Consider the following 16,186-nt stretch of genomic DNA (forward strand, 5'->3'; position numbering starts at 1 on the left):
GGCTCAAGCTGGTGATTTTGGGGTTTTGAACCTGGGTCCTCAGCATCCCAGACTGATGCTATAACCACTGCAACCCTTATCAGGTTGAGTAAATTTCCTCCTGTTAGTAGTTGGTTAAGTGATTTTTACCGTGAGAGAATGTTAGATTTGTCAAATGCCTATTGATATAATTATATGATTTTTGTTCTTTATTCTATAAATATAATATATTACATTGATTATTGTATTTTTTGCTTCATAAGATGCGCTTCCCCTCCCCCCAAAGTGGAGGGGAAAATGCCCATGCATCTTATGGAGTGAAAAATATGATATTTTATTAAATATTTTAACACACCATTTGGTTCAGAAATTTTTTTTCTTATTTTTCTCCTTAAAACCCTAGGTGTGTCTTATGATCAGGTGCATCTGATGGAGCGAAAAATATGGTAATTTTTATATGTGAAACTGAGCTTGCATTTCTGGTATCAGTTTCATTTGGTTATGGTGTATAATTCTTTTGCTAGATTCAGTTTGCTATTATTTTGTTGAGGACTTTGTGTCTAAGGTAATCAGGGATATTGATCTGTAGTTTTTTTCTTCTGATATCTTTGGTTTTGAACTCATGCAATAAGTTGGGAAGTGTTCCCTCTTATTTTTTAGGAAAGTGTGAAAAATTGATGTTGAATCTTCTTTTAAAATTTTAAAAAATTCATTGAGTTTAGAGAGAGGAAAGAAGAGAGAAAGAGAAACTTCGGTTTGTTGTTCCCCTTATTTATGCATTCATTAGTTGATTCTTTAAGATTTTTTTAATTTATTTATTTATTACAGAGTCAGAGAGAGGGATAGATAGGGACAGACAGACAGGAACGGAGAGAGATGAGAAGCATCAATCATCAGTTTTTCGTTGTGACACCTTAGTTCATTGATTGCTTTCTCATACGTGCCTTGACCGTGGGCTTCCAGCAGACTGAGTAACCCCTTGCTCGAGCCAGCGACCTTGGGTCCAAGCTGGTGAGCTTTTGCTCAAACCAGATAAGCCCGTGCTCAAGCTGGCGACATCGGGGTCTCAAACCTGGGTCCTCCACATCCCAGTCCAACGCTCTATCCACTGCACCACCACCTGGTCAGGCATTAGTTGATTCTTGTATGTACCTTGACTGGGGATTGAACCTGCAACCTTGATATATCAGGACAATGCTCTAACCAGCTGAACTACCTGGCCAGGGCTAAATGTTCTGTAAACCTTTGGTACATTTCATCAGTGAAATAATTATGGCTTGGGATCTTGGGAGGGAAGTTTGTTTTTAATTTAATTACAAATATAATCTCTCCTTATAACTGTTCAGAGTTTTTCTTTACTTTTGAGTCAGTTTTAAAAGTTTGTGTCTTCCTAGGAATTTATCTACTTCACCTAGATTACCTAATTTGTTGATATACAGTTATTGGTAATATTACTGTAATTCTTTTTTTTTCTTTTTTTATATGGTTTATTTAAAAAAAATTTTTATTTATTCATTTTAGAGAGGAGAGAGAAACAGAGTAAAGAGGTGGAGGAGCAGGAAGCATCAACTCTTATATGCGCCTTGACCTGGCATGCCCAAGGTTTCGAACCAGCGACGCTTTACCCACTATGCCATCACAGGTCAGGCCATGATTATTTACTTTTGTTTTTTAAATTACATGTAAAAAGAATCTCTATTTACCCTTTCCTGGGACTTTAGATAAGAATACAAAAATTCAACCAACTTTGAGCAAGATGAGCCAGGAAGAATTAAAGGACAGTTTGTTTCGTCTTCGTGAAGAGCACATGTTGCTGAAGGAACTTTCTTGGAAGCAGCAGGATGAGATCAAAAGGTACGGAGAGTTCTCCTTAGTATTTTTTCTTTTAAACTGATTTTAGAAAGAAAGAGGGTGGGAGAGAGAGACAGAAACATTGACCCACCCCTGTATGTGCCCTGACCAGGGATTGAAACGGCAACCTTTGGGTATCCAGACAAACCAACTGAGCTATTCAGCTAGGGCTCTCCTTAAAGTCTTCACAAGCTGTATCTACACCAGGCTTACACCATACTAAACCGAAAAGAATATATTTTCCGGCCCTGGCCGGTTGGCTCAGCGGTAGAGCGTCGGCCTGGCGTGCGGGGGACCCGGGTTCGATTTCCAGCCAGGGCACATAGGAGAAGCACCCATTTGCTTCTCCACCCCCGCCCCTCCTTCCTCTCTGTCTCTCTCTTCCCCTCCTGCAGCCAAGGCTCCATTGGAGCAAGGATGGCTCCTTGGCCTCTGCCCCAGGCGCTAGAGTGGCTCTGGTCGTGGCAGAGCGACGCCCCAGAGGGGCAGAGCATCGCCCCCTGGTGGGCAGAGCGTTGCCCCTGGTGGGCGTGCCGGGTGGATCCCGGTCAGGCGCATGCAGGAGTCTGTCTGACTGTCTCTCCCCGTTTCCAGCTTCAGAAGAATACAAAAAAAATATATATATATTTTCCTAAGTTGTCTACAGCAGAAAACAATTCAAATGTCAAACAAAAATGCTTAACTCCAAAAATAATTTTTAGAAGCAATATTCCTTAATTTATTTTCATGTCAAACACATCAATAGACTGTGGTCATAGACCACAAAGCATTATGAAGAATTATTTCAACTCACAGAGTAAAAGCCTGAACAGGCCCATGCCCTAGTCATCAAACAGAAGATAGGGACAGCGGAAATGACCAGAGTCTCAGGGGAACAAAGGCTGTAGGGGCAAGTAAGGAAAATATTTTTTAAATTTCTAAAACAAAACCAAAAATCATATTGATCATTTGCTGTATGGAGATATGCTGTTAGTGCTTTGTATGTATAACTAACCAAGAGGTTAAGTATAATTTGCTCAAAGTTACAGGTAGTGAGTGGCAGACCTGAAAGCTCTTAACTCAAAAATCTAAATACAGTGAACTAAAGGTATTGACTTTTTTTTTTTTAATTTAAGTGAGAGGCAGGGAGGCAGACAGACAGACTCCCACATGCTCCCCAACCGGGATCTACCTGGCAAGCCCTAGAACCAGGCGATGCTCTGCCCATCTGGGGCTGCTGCTCCATTGCTTAGCAACTGAGCTATTTTAGCACCTGAGGTGAGGCCACAGAGCCACCCTTAGCACCCAGGGCCAAATTGCTGGAACCATTCAAGCCCTGGCTGGGGGGGGGGGGGACAGGAGAGAGAAAGAGGCAGAGAGAGAAGAGGGGAAGGGTGGAGAAGCAAATGGTCGCTTCTCCTGTGCACCCTGACCAGGAATCAAACTGGGGTCTTCTACACCCTGGGCCGACGCTCTACTGCTGAGCCAACTGGCCAGGGCCAGGTACTGGCTTTCAAAAGTGCATTTCTTGTGTGTGAACCTGGGGAGGAATCTGAGATCGGGTATGGGTAAATAAACAGATAGAAAAAATGGGAGTTTTGAAAGTTCCAGGATTAAAGAATTTTGGTGTCAGTGCCTTCTAGCCAGAGACCAAGAGGAACACACCTAGAGTTGAGCAAGTTGGGTTTTTATCCGTTGCAGCTAGAGAAAATGCACATCATGAGGAACTAAAGGCATCTCAGAAGAAATGTGTAAGAAGAACTTACAGGATTTGAGCGTCAGTTGAGTGATATGGGGGAGTGTCCAAGGTAATAGGAGTTTGCTCTAAATTTGGTACTGTCAGAAAGCAGGGACACCTCTGTTTGGATACCTCAAAAATTTTTATCTACAGGAGGGTAGACTAGAGCAAAGCTATACCTATAACAGGTAAAGAAGTAGCAGTCACTCATATTAGCCAGGAGAGATAGATGTTTGGTATTTTGTGGTAGCACGGTGACCCTGATTTTTGTCTGTGCTTAGACAAGATTTATACTATGGTCTTGTTTAGTATCATTTTATCTTGATCTCAAATGGCCTTAACTGATGTTCAAATTCTGCGAGATTATGTCCAACAAGCATAATATGGCCTACCTGTAAGCACCAGGTCAACTTCAAACAATACTAAGGACTAGCTGTGTCAGACCAATTTCTCAATTGTCAAAAGCAGCTTTTTGCTTTCTCATTAGTATACCCAAGAGTGGTTCAGAGTTTCATTCAGAATCTATATAGGATTGCAGGTTTTCACTGTAAGACAGTGATCTTCAGAGCTGGAGGTTTTTTTATATTATGGAGATCTCACAAATCTGAAGTCAGAAGGTTGAATGAGTAAGAAAAAAACCTTGCTTCTTGGTTGATAACCAAAAAGTACTTGAAATTATAGCTATTAAGTGGCTAAATTGAATTCTCTCCCCCCTCTCTGGCTTTAGGTAAGTTACCTAACTTTGTTATGCCTAAATTTCTTTTTTTTCTTTTCTATCTTTTCTTTTGGCTTTTCTTTGCTCTGTTTTCTTTTAGTGTTTTATGCCTTGATTTCTTTATCTGGACATAAACATAAGTAAAAATAGATAATTCATAAAGTGCTTATAATGCACCATCACTGTCCTAAGCACTTTACATATATTAACTTATTTTTTTATATTAACTTATTTAATCTTTATAACAATCTAATGAGACAGGTACAGTTTTGTCTTTACTCATAGATGAAAAAACTGAGCACAAAAGGTTAATGATATAACCAAGGCCATATAGTCAGTAAGTGTCAGAACTGGCAGGCAGTGGGACCACAGAATCTGATGGTCATAGTAAAAAAACATGATTTTAGGTCAAGACAATACACAGTGATTGACTGTCCATTATATTGAATAGATATGGCTCAGTGTATACTAGGGGCTGTAGAAGACTAATCCTTAATGTTGGGCACATATACAGGGGTATCCAGATAGTTGGGATGAAAGAAGTAAATAGTAAAATTTCTACATATATTTAATTACCTCCCCTTTAAAAATTAGTATTTTTGTTTATGTTTCTTTTTAAATTTTATTTTATTTTTATTCATTTTTTTTTAGAGAGCAGTGAGAGAGAGAGAGAGAGATGAAGGGGAGGAGGATCAGGAAGGATCAACTCCCATATATGCCTTGACCAGGCAAGCCTGGGTTTTGAACCTGTGACCTCAGTGTTCCAGGTCAATGCTTTATCCACTGCACCACCCCAGGTCAGGCTCTTTTTAAATTTTATCCATTGATTTTAGAGAGAGAAGAAGGAAGAGAGAGAGATATCAGTTTGTTGTTCCACTTACTCATGCATTCATTGATTGACCTTATATGGACTTTCACCAGGAATGGAACCCATAACCTGTGCTATTAGGAAGATGCTCAAACCAACTGAACTAACCAGTTCAACCTTGCTTATATTCTATAAAAACCACAGTTTATTAGTACAGAAGTAAATGTATGTAATTTTTGTGTGTGTGACAGAGAGAGAGGAAAGAGACAGAGAGAGGGACAGACAGAAAGGAAGAGAGATGAAAAGCATTGATTCTTTGTTGCGGCACCTTAGTTGCTCATTGATTACTTTCTCATATGTGCCCAGACCAGGGGGCTACAGCAGACCGAGTAACCCCTTGCTCAGGCCAGTGACCTTGGGTTCAAGCTGGTGAGCTATGCTCAAACAAGAAGAGCCTGCACTCAAGCCAGTGACCTCGAGGTTTTAAACCTGGATCCTCTGCTTCCCAGTCTGACATTTTATCCACTGCGCCACTTCCTGGTCAGGCAGTAAATGTATGTAATCTAAAAATAAATATACACACAAGTATATTGAGGAATGCTCAAACATTTTTTGCTGACTATGTGATCACTGCAACAGAATGGACAAAGATTGAACCACTATGTCCCTGCCATCAAAGTGTTACAGTGTATTGAAGACAAAAAATACTTTTTTTTTCTAGAAAATAAAAAATTTAAGTGTAAACAATGGGCTACAGTAGATAAATTTATATCACAGATCAATTCAGATTGTCATCAAGTAAACCACAGCAATAACTGTCGTAGAAGGAGTCACAAGCGCCACCAGCCGTATTTTTGCCCACAGGATGAGGACAGCCTTGCTGCGGTTGACCGCCGCGGGCCGGGACCTGAGGGCAGAGATGGCGGCCCCGCAGCAGCTCTCGGAGCCTGCAAGGCAGCGGCGGAACGCGGGGTGGCGGCAGTGCCCTCCTAAGCACCAGCGCCCCCTGGTACTTGTGCCGCAACAGCAGTTTCAGCGCCGCGGCCCCGCTGTTTCCCGCCGCATGCAGCCTCGGGTCCACGTGGGACCACGAGAGCGCCACACCGCCAGCGCGCCAGTGCGGGAGAAACCCCAGAGAGGTGAGGCTCCGGCCAGGTCCCCGACAAGGCTAGAACACTGGGGAGAGGTTGATTTGTCAGCCATATTTACCTGCTTATTGCTTTATTCCGCCCACCACCCCACTTTGATCTTTTGTTTTCTTGTTTTCATTTCTTTCTACCTCTCTAAAAGGTTTATTTTTGTTTGTTTGTTTGTTTGTTTGTTTATTTCCTGAGTGGGATGTCAGGTTCAAAATTCCCAGTTGAGGGGAGAATCAGACAACGGATGAGGGAATTTGTTGGTCAAATGCAGCAGCTGGCCTAGAAAACAGACATAGAAATAACACTGATGTCCTGCTGACATAGGTACCTCTGCTGGGGCTCTGGGACTCTGGGCTAAGTGACTGTGTCTCTAAACTGGGGTTCTTAGTCTTTTGGGGAAAGTGAAACCGTGATCAAAGTGAGGCCTCCTCCTGAGAAAAATGCACAACACATAGACAAAACATTGCATACAATGCCATGGGTTCAGAGATTCCCAAAGCCAACTCCTAAAGTCCAGGCCTAGAAGTCAGGCTGTGAGTGAGGAGTTGGAATTTCTCCTCTTCCTGTATTCCAAGTGACTGCAAGTCTCTGGCTGCTATGAAAGCCAATACTGAATTAAGTAAATTGTATACGTGAATTTCCTCCAGCTCTGATTCAGATCCATGGGAATGGAGGGTCTTTACCCCGGGGATTTAATGTTAGCTTTTGTTTATGTGCTCCTGTATTTTCCAAGCTCCTGACTTGAGCCAACCAAATCTTTGCAAAAACAAAGATAAGTTGTAGAAAAACTAAGTAAGTCTAAATTTCAGTTCAGTTTACTTCAGCATGATTGAGTTCCAATGATATACCAGGTACCAGAAATAAAGACGCATTGGAGTTAGACATACCGCCCATGCCCTGGACAAGCTTGCACCTTCTGTCCATTTGTACTCGCTTAATTGAGTCTGTAGCCCTGTTGACTTAAAAATCTGTAGTTGCATATCTATGCAAGGCAGAGACTGAGAACCTCTCCTCTGGATCAGAGGTCATATAGAGATTTCCCCCGGTCTCAACGCTCCCTACTTCCAACACTTGGTGTTCTAGAGAAATCTGTTGCCAGTCTGCATCCTCTTTCTAAACTTTCAGAACCAAGCAACAGGCTGAGCTACACAGCTCCTCCCACATTCAAGGAGCATGTGACAAATGAAAAGACCAGAGGAGAAATATCCAGTGAACCCAGCAAACTGTGAGTTCTTTTAATTTATCCTGCGTGGTCACTCTTTCAGCTTTAATTGAAAATATATCATTTAGAGAACAAATGAATGTTGGTATATTTTTAAATCTTTCCAAAATAATCAGAGAAGATGAAAGTAAAACCTAGGTCAAATTCTAACGTCATTGCTTAAAAATAGAAAATAAGCATCTCTCTTCTTGCAAGGAAAATAAAATAAAGGCGTTTCCTTGATTGAAGATATTTCCTCTTTTTATCTTTATATTTTTATCCCTTAGGTCATAATTCATTTGTATTTCTATTTGACACTTAAAAGCTATAATTTGTCAGATTATCCTCCATATATACCAAGATTACTAATTCCTCTAATTTTTTTATATATGTGGGAGCCCAATTCTCAACGTCTCTATGAGCAGTTTCTATTTGTGTTTAATGTTCATAATTCTGAAAGTATAATTTCTTTCAGTAAAGTCATAATTATGACTTAAACTCATTGGTTTATGCATGCCTAAAAGTGCCCACATTATGACCAACAATACTATGGAAGTAGAAGAACCTCCCAAGTCTCCTGAGAAAATGTGGTCCAAAGATGAAGATTCTGAACAGAGGAGCTCTTTGGAGTGCGCTCAGAAGGCCACAGAGCTTCGGTAAGAGTGTGGCATGCCATGCCTGAAGCCATAATGAATTGAAAAAGCAGATGTTTAAAAAATTTCTTTTGTTTTTAAAGATTTTTATTTATTGATTTTACAGAGAGATGAGGTGAGGGGGGAGTGAGAACTAATGACTCATAGTTGCTTCACTTTAGTTGTTCATTGCTTGCTTCTGGTATGTGCCTTGACTGGGCAAGCCCAGGGTTTCAAACCCACAACCTCATTGTACCAGGTCAAATGCTCTATCCACTGTACCACCACAGGCCAGGCTGAAAAAGCAGATTCTTATTTGTCCCTCTCCTCCATCTCAGAGGAAAAGAGAATGCTTGAGATTAAATTCAGTCTTAAAAGTAGACCTGGAAATTGACCTGTGGTGGTGCAGTGGATAAAAGCATCGACCTGGAACTCTGGGCTTGCTGGGTCAAGGCCCATATGAGAAGCAACTGCAAGTTAATGTTTCCTGCTCCTCCTTCCTCCATGCTTCTCTCTCTCTCTCCTCTCTTTAAAATCAGTAAATAAAATCTTTTAAAAAAATGTAGACCTGGAGTCCCAAGTGGGTTAAGAAATTGATTAACCTAAAGGGGATGCTTATGTATAATTGAAGATTTGCTGCTTCACTTCATTGAAGAAAAACTATTTCATCCTCATTACCAGATAGCTGTGCATCAGTTCCTAGAGAACTCTTTTTTACCACCATTGATTTTTGAGAGAGAGGAAGGGAAAGAGAGAAAGATAAGCATCAACTCATTTCACTTAGTTGTGCATCCATTGACTGATTCTCATACATGCCCTGACTGGGGCTCGAACTGGAGACCTGGGGGGTCAAGCAGGCACCCTTGGTTCTCTAGCATGATACTCTATGCATTACGCCACAGGCCAGGTCAAGAACAGGTTTTTTTGTTATATATATATATTTTTTTTTTTTTCTTTTTTCTTTTTTGGTACCTTTCTGAAGTTGGAAACGGACAGGCAGTCAGACAGACTCCCGCACGCACCTGACCGGGATCCACCCGGCACGCCCACCAGGGGGTGATGCCCTGCCCACCTGGGGCTTCGCTCTGTTGCAACCAGAGCCATTCTAGCGCCTGAGGCAGAGGCCATGGAGCCATCCTCAGCGCCTGGACCAACTTTGCTCCAATGGAGCCTTGGCTGCGGGAGGGGAAGAGAGAGACAGAGAGGAAGAAGAGGGGGAGGGGTGGAGAAGCAGATGGGCGCCTCTCCTGTGTGCTCTGGCCGGGAATCGAACCTGGGACTCCTGCACGCCAGGCCGACGCTCTACCACTGAGCCAACCGGCCAGGGCAAGAACAGCTTTTAAAAAGACTTTATTTTTTAGAGTAGCTTTATTTATTTATTTATTTATTTTAGCAAGGAGAGAGAGAAGAAAGGAGAGAGATGAGAAGCATCAACTCATAGATGTGGCATGCTTTTCATTGATTGCTTCTTATACGTGCCTTGACCCGGGTGTCTCAAGCTGAGCCAGTGACTCCTTGCTCAAGCCAGTGACCTTTGGGCTCCAGCTAGGGACCTTTGGGGTTTTGAATTTGAGACCTCAGCATCCCAGGTTGATAATCTATCCACTACACCAACAGTCAGGCTAGAGTAGTTTAAGTTCACAGCAAAATTGAGCAGAAAGTACAGATATTGCCCATAAACTCCCCTGTTGCCTCCACATAGCCTCCCCCACTGACAGCATCTGCACCAGCGTGGTGCATTTATTATAATAGATGAACTTGTGCTGATATATCACTGTCACCCAAACTACATAGCTTACCTTAGGGTTCACTCTTTGTGTTGTACATTCTATAGGACAAGTGTATAATGATATGTACACATAATTGTTGTATCACACAGGGTAGTTTCACTGCTCTAAAAATCCTCTGTGCTAGGCCTACTTATTCTTTCCTGCCTCCTTACCCCTGATGTTACAGGCCATTTTACTGTCTCTATGATTTTATCATTGTCCAGAATGTTATATAGTTGGAAACATACAGTATGTAGCTTTTTCAAATTGGCTTCTTTCACTTAGCAATATGAATTTAAGTTTCTTCCATGTTTTTCATGGCTTGATAACTCATTTCTTTTTTTTTCCATTAAATTTATTGAAGTGGCATTAGTTAATAATTCATTTCTTTTTAGCAGCAAATAATGTTCCATTGTCTGGGTGTACCAGAATTAGTTATCCATTCACCTTCTGAAGGACAACTTGATTTCTTTCAAGTTTTGGCAATTATGAATGAAACTGCTTTCAACATCTATATGCAGGTTCTTTCTTATGTGACCATAAGTTTTCAATCTAGAACCTTCTAATTTTTTATTGATTTTAGAGAGAGAAGAAGGGAGGAAGAGAGAGAGAGAGAGATACACTGATTTATTGTTTCAGTTATTTAGAGTTATTTATTCATTGATTCAGTCCAGTATGTGTCCTGACTGGGGATTGAAGCTGCAACCTTGGTGTATTGTGACGATATTCCAACTAACTGAGCTACCTGGCCAGGGCACCCTGGAGATATTTTATTTTATTTTATTTATTTTTTGCGAGAGAGAGAGAGGAACAGAGAGGGACAGACAGGAAGGGAGAGATATGAGAAGCACCACTTCTTCATTGAGGCACATTTGATTGCTTTCTTTTTCTTTTTTAATGGTGTAGTTAAAAAATGTGAGCATTACATCTTTATTTTGATGCAGTTATATAAGAGTGATTGCTTTCTCTTATGAGCCTTGACCTAGGGACTTCAGCCAAACCAGTGACGCCTTTGCTCAAGGCAGCAGCCTTAGACTCAAGTCAGCGACCTTGGGCTTCAAGCCAGTGACATTTGGCCTTAAGCCAGCGACAATGGGTCATGTTTATGATCCTACACTCAAGCCACTGACCCTGCGCTCAAGCTAGATGAGCCCGCACTCAAGCCAGTGACCTCAAGGTTTCACACCTGGGTCCTCTGCGTTTCAGGTTGGCACTCTATCCACTGCACCACAGCCTGATCAGGACACCTGGAGACTTTTTAAAACAACAGATGCCTGGGCCCCACTCCAGAGATTTCCTTTCAGTTATTTATTTTATTTTTTTGTATTTTTCTGAAGCTGGAAACGGGGAGGCAGTCAGACAGACTCCCGCATGCACCCGACTGGGATCCACCCGGCACGCCCACCAGGGGGCGATGCTCTGCCCATCCGGGGCATCGCTCTGTTGCGACCAGAGTCACTCTAGCGCCTGGGGCAGAGGCCATGGAGCCATCCCCAGCGCACGGGCCATCTTTTGCTCCAGTGGAGCCTGGGCTGCGGGAGGGGAAGAGAGAGACAGAGAGGAAGGAGAGGGGGAGGAGTGGAGAAGCAGATGGGCGCCTCTCCTGTGTGCCCTGGCCAGGAATCGAACCCGGGACTTCTGCATGCCAGGCTGACGCTCTACCACTGAGCCAACCGGCCAGGGCCATCCTTTCAGTTATTTAGAGCAGTGGTCCCCAACCTTTTTTGGGCCACGGACCGGTTTAATGTCAGAAAACATTTTTTTTTTTTCTGTATTTTTCTGAAGTCGGAAACAGGGAGAGACAGTCAGAGACTCCTGCATGCACCTGACTGGGATCCACCCAGCCTGCCCACCAGGGGGCGACGCTCTGCCCACCAGGGGGTGATGCTCTGCCCCTCCAGGGCGTTGGTCTGTCGAGACCAGAGCCACTCTAGCGCCTGGGGCTCGGGCCATCTTTGCTCCAGTGGAGCCTTGGCTGCTGGAGGGGAAGAGAGAGACAGAGAGGAAGGAGAGGGGGAGGGGTGGAGAAGCAGATGGGCGCTTCTCCTGTGTGCCCTGGCCGGGAATCGAACCCGGGACTTCTGCACACCAGGCCGACGCTCTACCACTGAGCCAACTGGCCAGGGCCTAATGTCAGAAAACATTTTCACAGACCGGCCTTTAGGGTGGGACGGATAAATGTATCACGTGACCAAGACAAGCGTCAAGTGTGAGTCTTAGACGGTTGTAACAGAGGAAATCTGGTCATTTTTTAAAAATAAAACATCGTTCAGACTTAAATATAAATAAAACGGAAATAATGTAAGTTATTTATTCTTTCTCTGTGGACCGGTACCAAATGGCCTACGGACCGGTACCGGTCCGTGGCCCAGAGGTTGGGGACCACTGATTTAGGAGATTAGGCAGTATAATTTTAAAGATCTCTCTAGATAATTCTAGTAAGCAGCTGGGACTGAGAATCACTGAGATAGAGTCTAGTGAACCCAGTTCCTCCCAATTCTTTTCAAACATTGAAGAAAACATGATCTCCTAGGTTCATAAAATATAATCTTCCCTTGTGTCTCCCATCCATAGCCACACTTTTTTGCTTTCTCTAAGGAAACAGAGCTCAAACTTAGTAGGTCTTTGCAAGCTTTATGGGAAATTGTGAGCACCATTTTAAAAATGGCTGTTATATTTTCTCAGCACACAGAATTTAAGGTTGGTAGTCTCTCTCAAATCTCAGCTGGTATGAGGAGAAATGGAGAAAGGTGATTGTTACGGGAGTGTGTATACACTTTTTATTTCTGGTGTGTTATGGAGAAGATAGGCAAGCAAGAGGCAACAGGATAAGTCTTAGTGCAGAATTAGAGGGAAAAGGTGCTTAATTTTGTCCATTCTCAGACAAAATATTTTAGCATTGTCTTCTTTCTGAAGAACTTCCATTAAGGAGAACATAGAGCTGATTCGGCTTAAGAAGCTCTTACATGAAAGGGACACCACATTGACAGCGACAAAAACACAATTAACAGAGCTTCAAAAGGTGAGTTGCCATCATCCGCTGTGTTGTTTTTGTTTTTTTGTTTTTTTTTGGAGGGGGTAAACCCAGCTAGTTAAGAGATTAGTACATTGTTTCCATTTTACACCTGGGAGACCACAATTTAGAGAAACTAAGGTCACACGATTTATAGGTGATATTTAAATCCAAGCCTTGCAACTCAGAGACCTTCTTTTCCACTACTTTCCATTATCTGTCTAATATTCTCTCTTGGGAAGAAGGCTCAAGCCCTGCCCAATAAGGTGGAATGAAATGGGGTTAATTTGCTTCAGGGTTTAGGTACCAGCCAGGAGCCACAAGAAGAATGTATTTAACTTAGAAAGCCAAGAGCAGTCACAGAGAAGAGAAGGAAAGCAGTTTTTACTGAGTACTCGTTATATGCTGGACTCTGTACCAGACACTTACATAGGCATGATCTCATTTAAGCTTGACAGCAATCCTAAAGGTAAGTACATTTAATGGATTAAGAAACTGAGCCTCAAAGAAGTTAAGTAACTTGCTCAAGTCATGCAAATAGTAAGGCACACAGCAGGCTTTGATCCCAGGTTTATCTGGCACAAAGGCTTATGCTCTTTTCTCATTACCATACAATAGAAACTCATATCTATCTGAATGGTAGAAGTAGGGCATCATGGATCTAGGTAATAGACTGGCACCTTTTCTTTCTTTTTGTTTTATTTTTTTGTGACAGAGAGACAGAAAGAGGGACAGATAGGGACAGACAGACCGGAAGGGAGATGAGAAGCATCAATTCTTCGTTGCGACACCTTAGTTGTTAATTGATTGCTTTCTCATATGTGCCTTGACTGGGGGGCTACAGCAGGCTGAGTGACCCCTTGCTCAAGTTAGTGACCTTGGGTTCAAGCTGGTGAGCTGTGCTCAAACTAGATGAGTCAGCACTCAGGCTCGTGACCTCGGGGTTTGAACCTGGATTTTCTGCATCCCAGTCTGACGCTTTATCTATTGCGCCACCGCCTGGTCAGGCTCACCTTTCTTCTTTTTTTAAAAATATATTTTATTTATTTTAAAGACAGAGGTGAGAGAGAGAGAGAAAGAAAGAGAGTAAGAGAGAGCGAAGGAGGGAGGAGAGAAGCAGGAAGCATCAACTCCCATATGTGCCTTGACCAGGTAAGCCTGGGGTTTTGAACCAGGGACCTCAGCGTCCCAGGTCAACACTTTATCCACTGTGCCACCACAGGTCAGACGGCTCACCTTTCTTTCTTTTCTTTTTTTTTTTTGATTTTTTTTTTTATTCATTTTAGAGAGGAGAGAGGGGGAGAGAGAGGAGAGAGAGACAGGGGGGAGGAGCTGGAAGCATCAACTCCCATATGTGCCTTTACCAGGCAAGCCCAGGGTTTTGAACCGGCGACCTCAGCATTTCCAGGTCGACGCTTTATCCACTGCGCCACCACAGGTCAGGCGGCTCACCTTTCTTCATAAAAGCTAAATCCTGTTTGGATTGCTATTCATTAGTGAGAACAGGTACTGATGTAGCTGTTTCATAAAATCTAAGAGACATAATGCATACTTTGAAAAATCAGGGTATACCTGTACTTGTGGGATTAGATTTTTAAAAATCTTTTAATTTATTTATTCATTCATTTTTTTAAATTGTTGATTATTTTGTGTGCCCATCACACAAAGTCAAATTACTTTCTGACACTATAAAATCGATCAATAAATAATATTTTTAAAAAATCTATCTCTATATATATTTAAAGACTTTATTAATTTTGGAGAGAGAAGTGAGCACGTAAGAGAGAGAGAGACAGAGAGAGAGACAGAGAGAGAGAGAGAGAAGGGGGAGGGAGGAGCAGGAGGCATCAACTCCCATACATGCCTTGACCAGGAAAGCCCAGGATTTCAAACCAGCGACCTCAGCATTCCAGGCCGACGCATTATCTACTGCACCACCACAGGCCAGGCTAAAAAGTTTATTTATTCCTTCATTTCTTTAAAGGAAAAAGGGAAGAAAGGCATTCTAAATTGAATGTCCTTACCCATTTCAGTGGTAGTGGTAGAGATGATCAAAAATGGTGAATAATCATCCACAATTTTTAAAATGTTGGTTTTACAATTTGTTTTCTTTAGAAATTTACCATTTTTTCATATGTACATACTAAAATAAGTTTGCATCTTCTCAATTCTTTAGCAGTAAAATATGGTGGTCAATAGCATAGACTCTGCAGTCTGAGCAAGTGACTTAGCTCTCTGAGCTTTTAGTTTCTTGTTTTAGTTAAAAAATTTTTTTTGATCTGACCCCTTTGGTGGCGCAGTGGATAACACGTCGACCTGGAACACTGAGTTTGCCAGTTCAAAACCCTGGGCTTGAGGCTCCATTGGAGCAAAAGATGGCCCGGGCACTGAGGATGGCTCCTTGGCCTCTGCCCCAGGCGCTAGAGTGACTCTGGTCGAAACAGAGCAACACCCCGGATGGGCAGAGCATCGCCCCCTGGTGGGCGTGCCGGGTGGATCCCGGCCGGGCGCATGCAGGAATCTGTTTGACTGCCTCCCCATTTCCAGCTTCAGAAAAATACAAAAAACAAAACAAAACAAAACCCTGGGCTTGCCTGGTCAAGGCACACATGAAGAGCAACTACTATGAGTTGATGGATCCTGCTTCTCCCATTCCCCTTTCTCTCTCTCCTCTCCCTAAAATCAATAAATAAAATCTTAAAAAAAAATTTTGGGGGGCCCTGGCCGGTTGGCTCAGCAGTAGAGCGTCGGCCTAGCGTGCGGAGGACCCGGGTTCGATTCCCGGCCAGGGCACACAGGAGAAGCGCCCATTTGCTTCTCCACCCCTCCGCCGCGCTTTCCTCTCTGTTTCTCTCTTCCCCTCCCGCAGCCAAAGCTCCATTGGAGCAAAGATGGCCCGGGCGCTGGGGATGGCTCCTTGGCCTCTGCCCCAGGCGCTAGAGTGGCTCTGGTCACGGCAGAGCGACGCCCCAGAGGGGCAGAGAATCGCCCCCTGGTGGGCAGAGCGTCGTCCCTTGGTGGGCGTGCCGGGTGGATCCCGGTCGGGCGCATGCGGGAGTCTGTCTGACTGTCTCTCCCTGTTTCCAGCTTCAGAAAAATGAAAAAAAAAATAAAATTTTTTTTTGGGGGGTAATAGATTTATTTTAGAGAAAGGAAGGAAGAGAGAGAGAAAGATTGATTTTTTGTTCCACTTATTTATGCATTCATTGATTAATTCTTCTATGTGCACTGACTGGAGATTGAACTGGCAACCTTGGTATATTGTGATGACTCTCTAATCAATTGAGCTACCTGGCAAGGCTGGGCTTTTCATTTCCGCATGCAGCCCCCTGAGGCCATTTATCCAGCTCCCACCGCACTTC

The 16,186-nt window shown here is 43.0% G+C and overlaps 1 protein-coding gene across 6 annotated transcripts in view; it reads left to right on the plus strand.

Moving 5' to 3' along the window:
* The window catches only part of RPGRIP1 (RPGR interacting protein 1), a 79,811-nt gene that overhangs the window by 11,806 nt on the left and 51,819 nt on the right, over window positions 1-16,186 (plus strand). For 5 of the 6 annotated variants that reach the window (XM_066277388.1, XM_066277389.1, XM_066277393.1 and 2 more), the window contains exons 2-7: window positions 1,501-1,621; window positions 1,701-1,833; window positions 5,935-6,209; window positions 7,335-7,434; window positions 7,935-8,066; window positions 12,728-12,833. In XM_066277388.1, the coding sequence (XP_066133485.1) occupies window positions 1,573-1,621; window positions 1,701-1,833; window positions 5,935-6,209; window positions 7,335-7,434; window positions 7,935-8,066; window positions 12,728-12,833 (795 nt within the window). In that variant the 5' untranslated portion in view covers window positions 1,501-1,572. The remainder of the gene's footprint in view (window positions 1-1,500; window positions 1,622-1,700; window positions 1,834-5,934; window positions 6,210-7,334; window positions 7,435-7,934; window positions 8,067-12,727; window positions 12,834-16,186) is intronic. The other variant, XM_066277390.1, reaches the window with a different exon arrangement.

Source organism: Saccopteryx bilineata, chromosome 4, assembly GCF_036850765.1.
Source record: "Saccopteryx bilineata isolate mSacBil1 chromosome 4, mSacBil1_pri_phased_curated, whole genome shotgun sequence".
In the NCBI taxonomy this organism is placed as follows: domain Eukaryota; kingdom Metazoa; phylum Chordata; class Mammalia; order Chiroptera; family Emballonuridae; genus Saccopteryx; species Saccopteryx bilineata.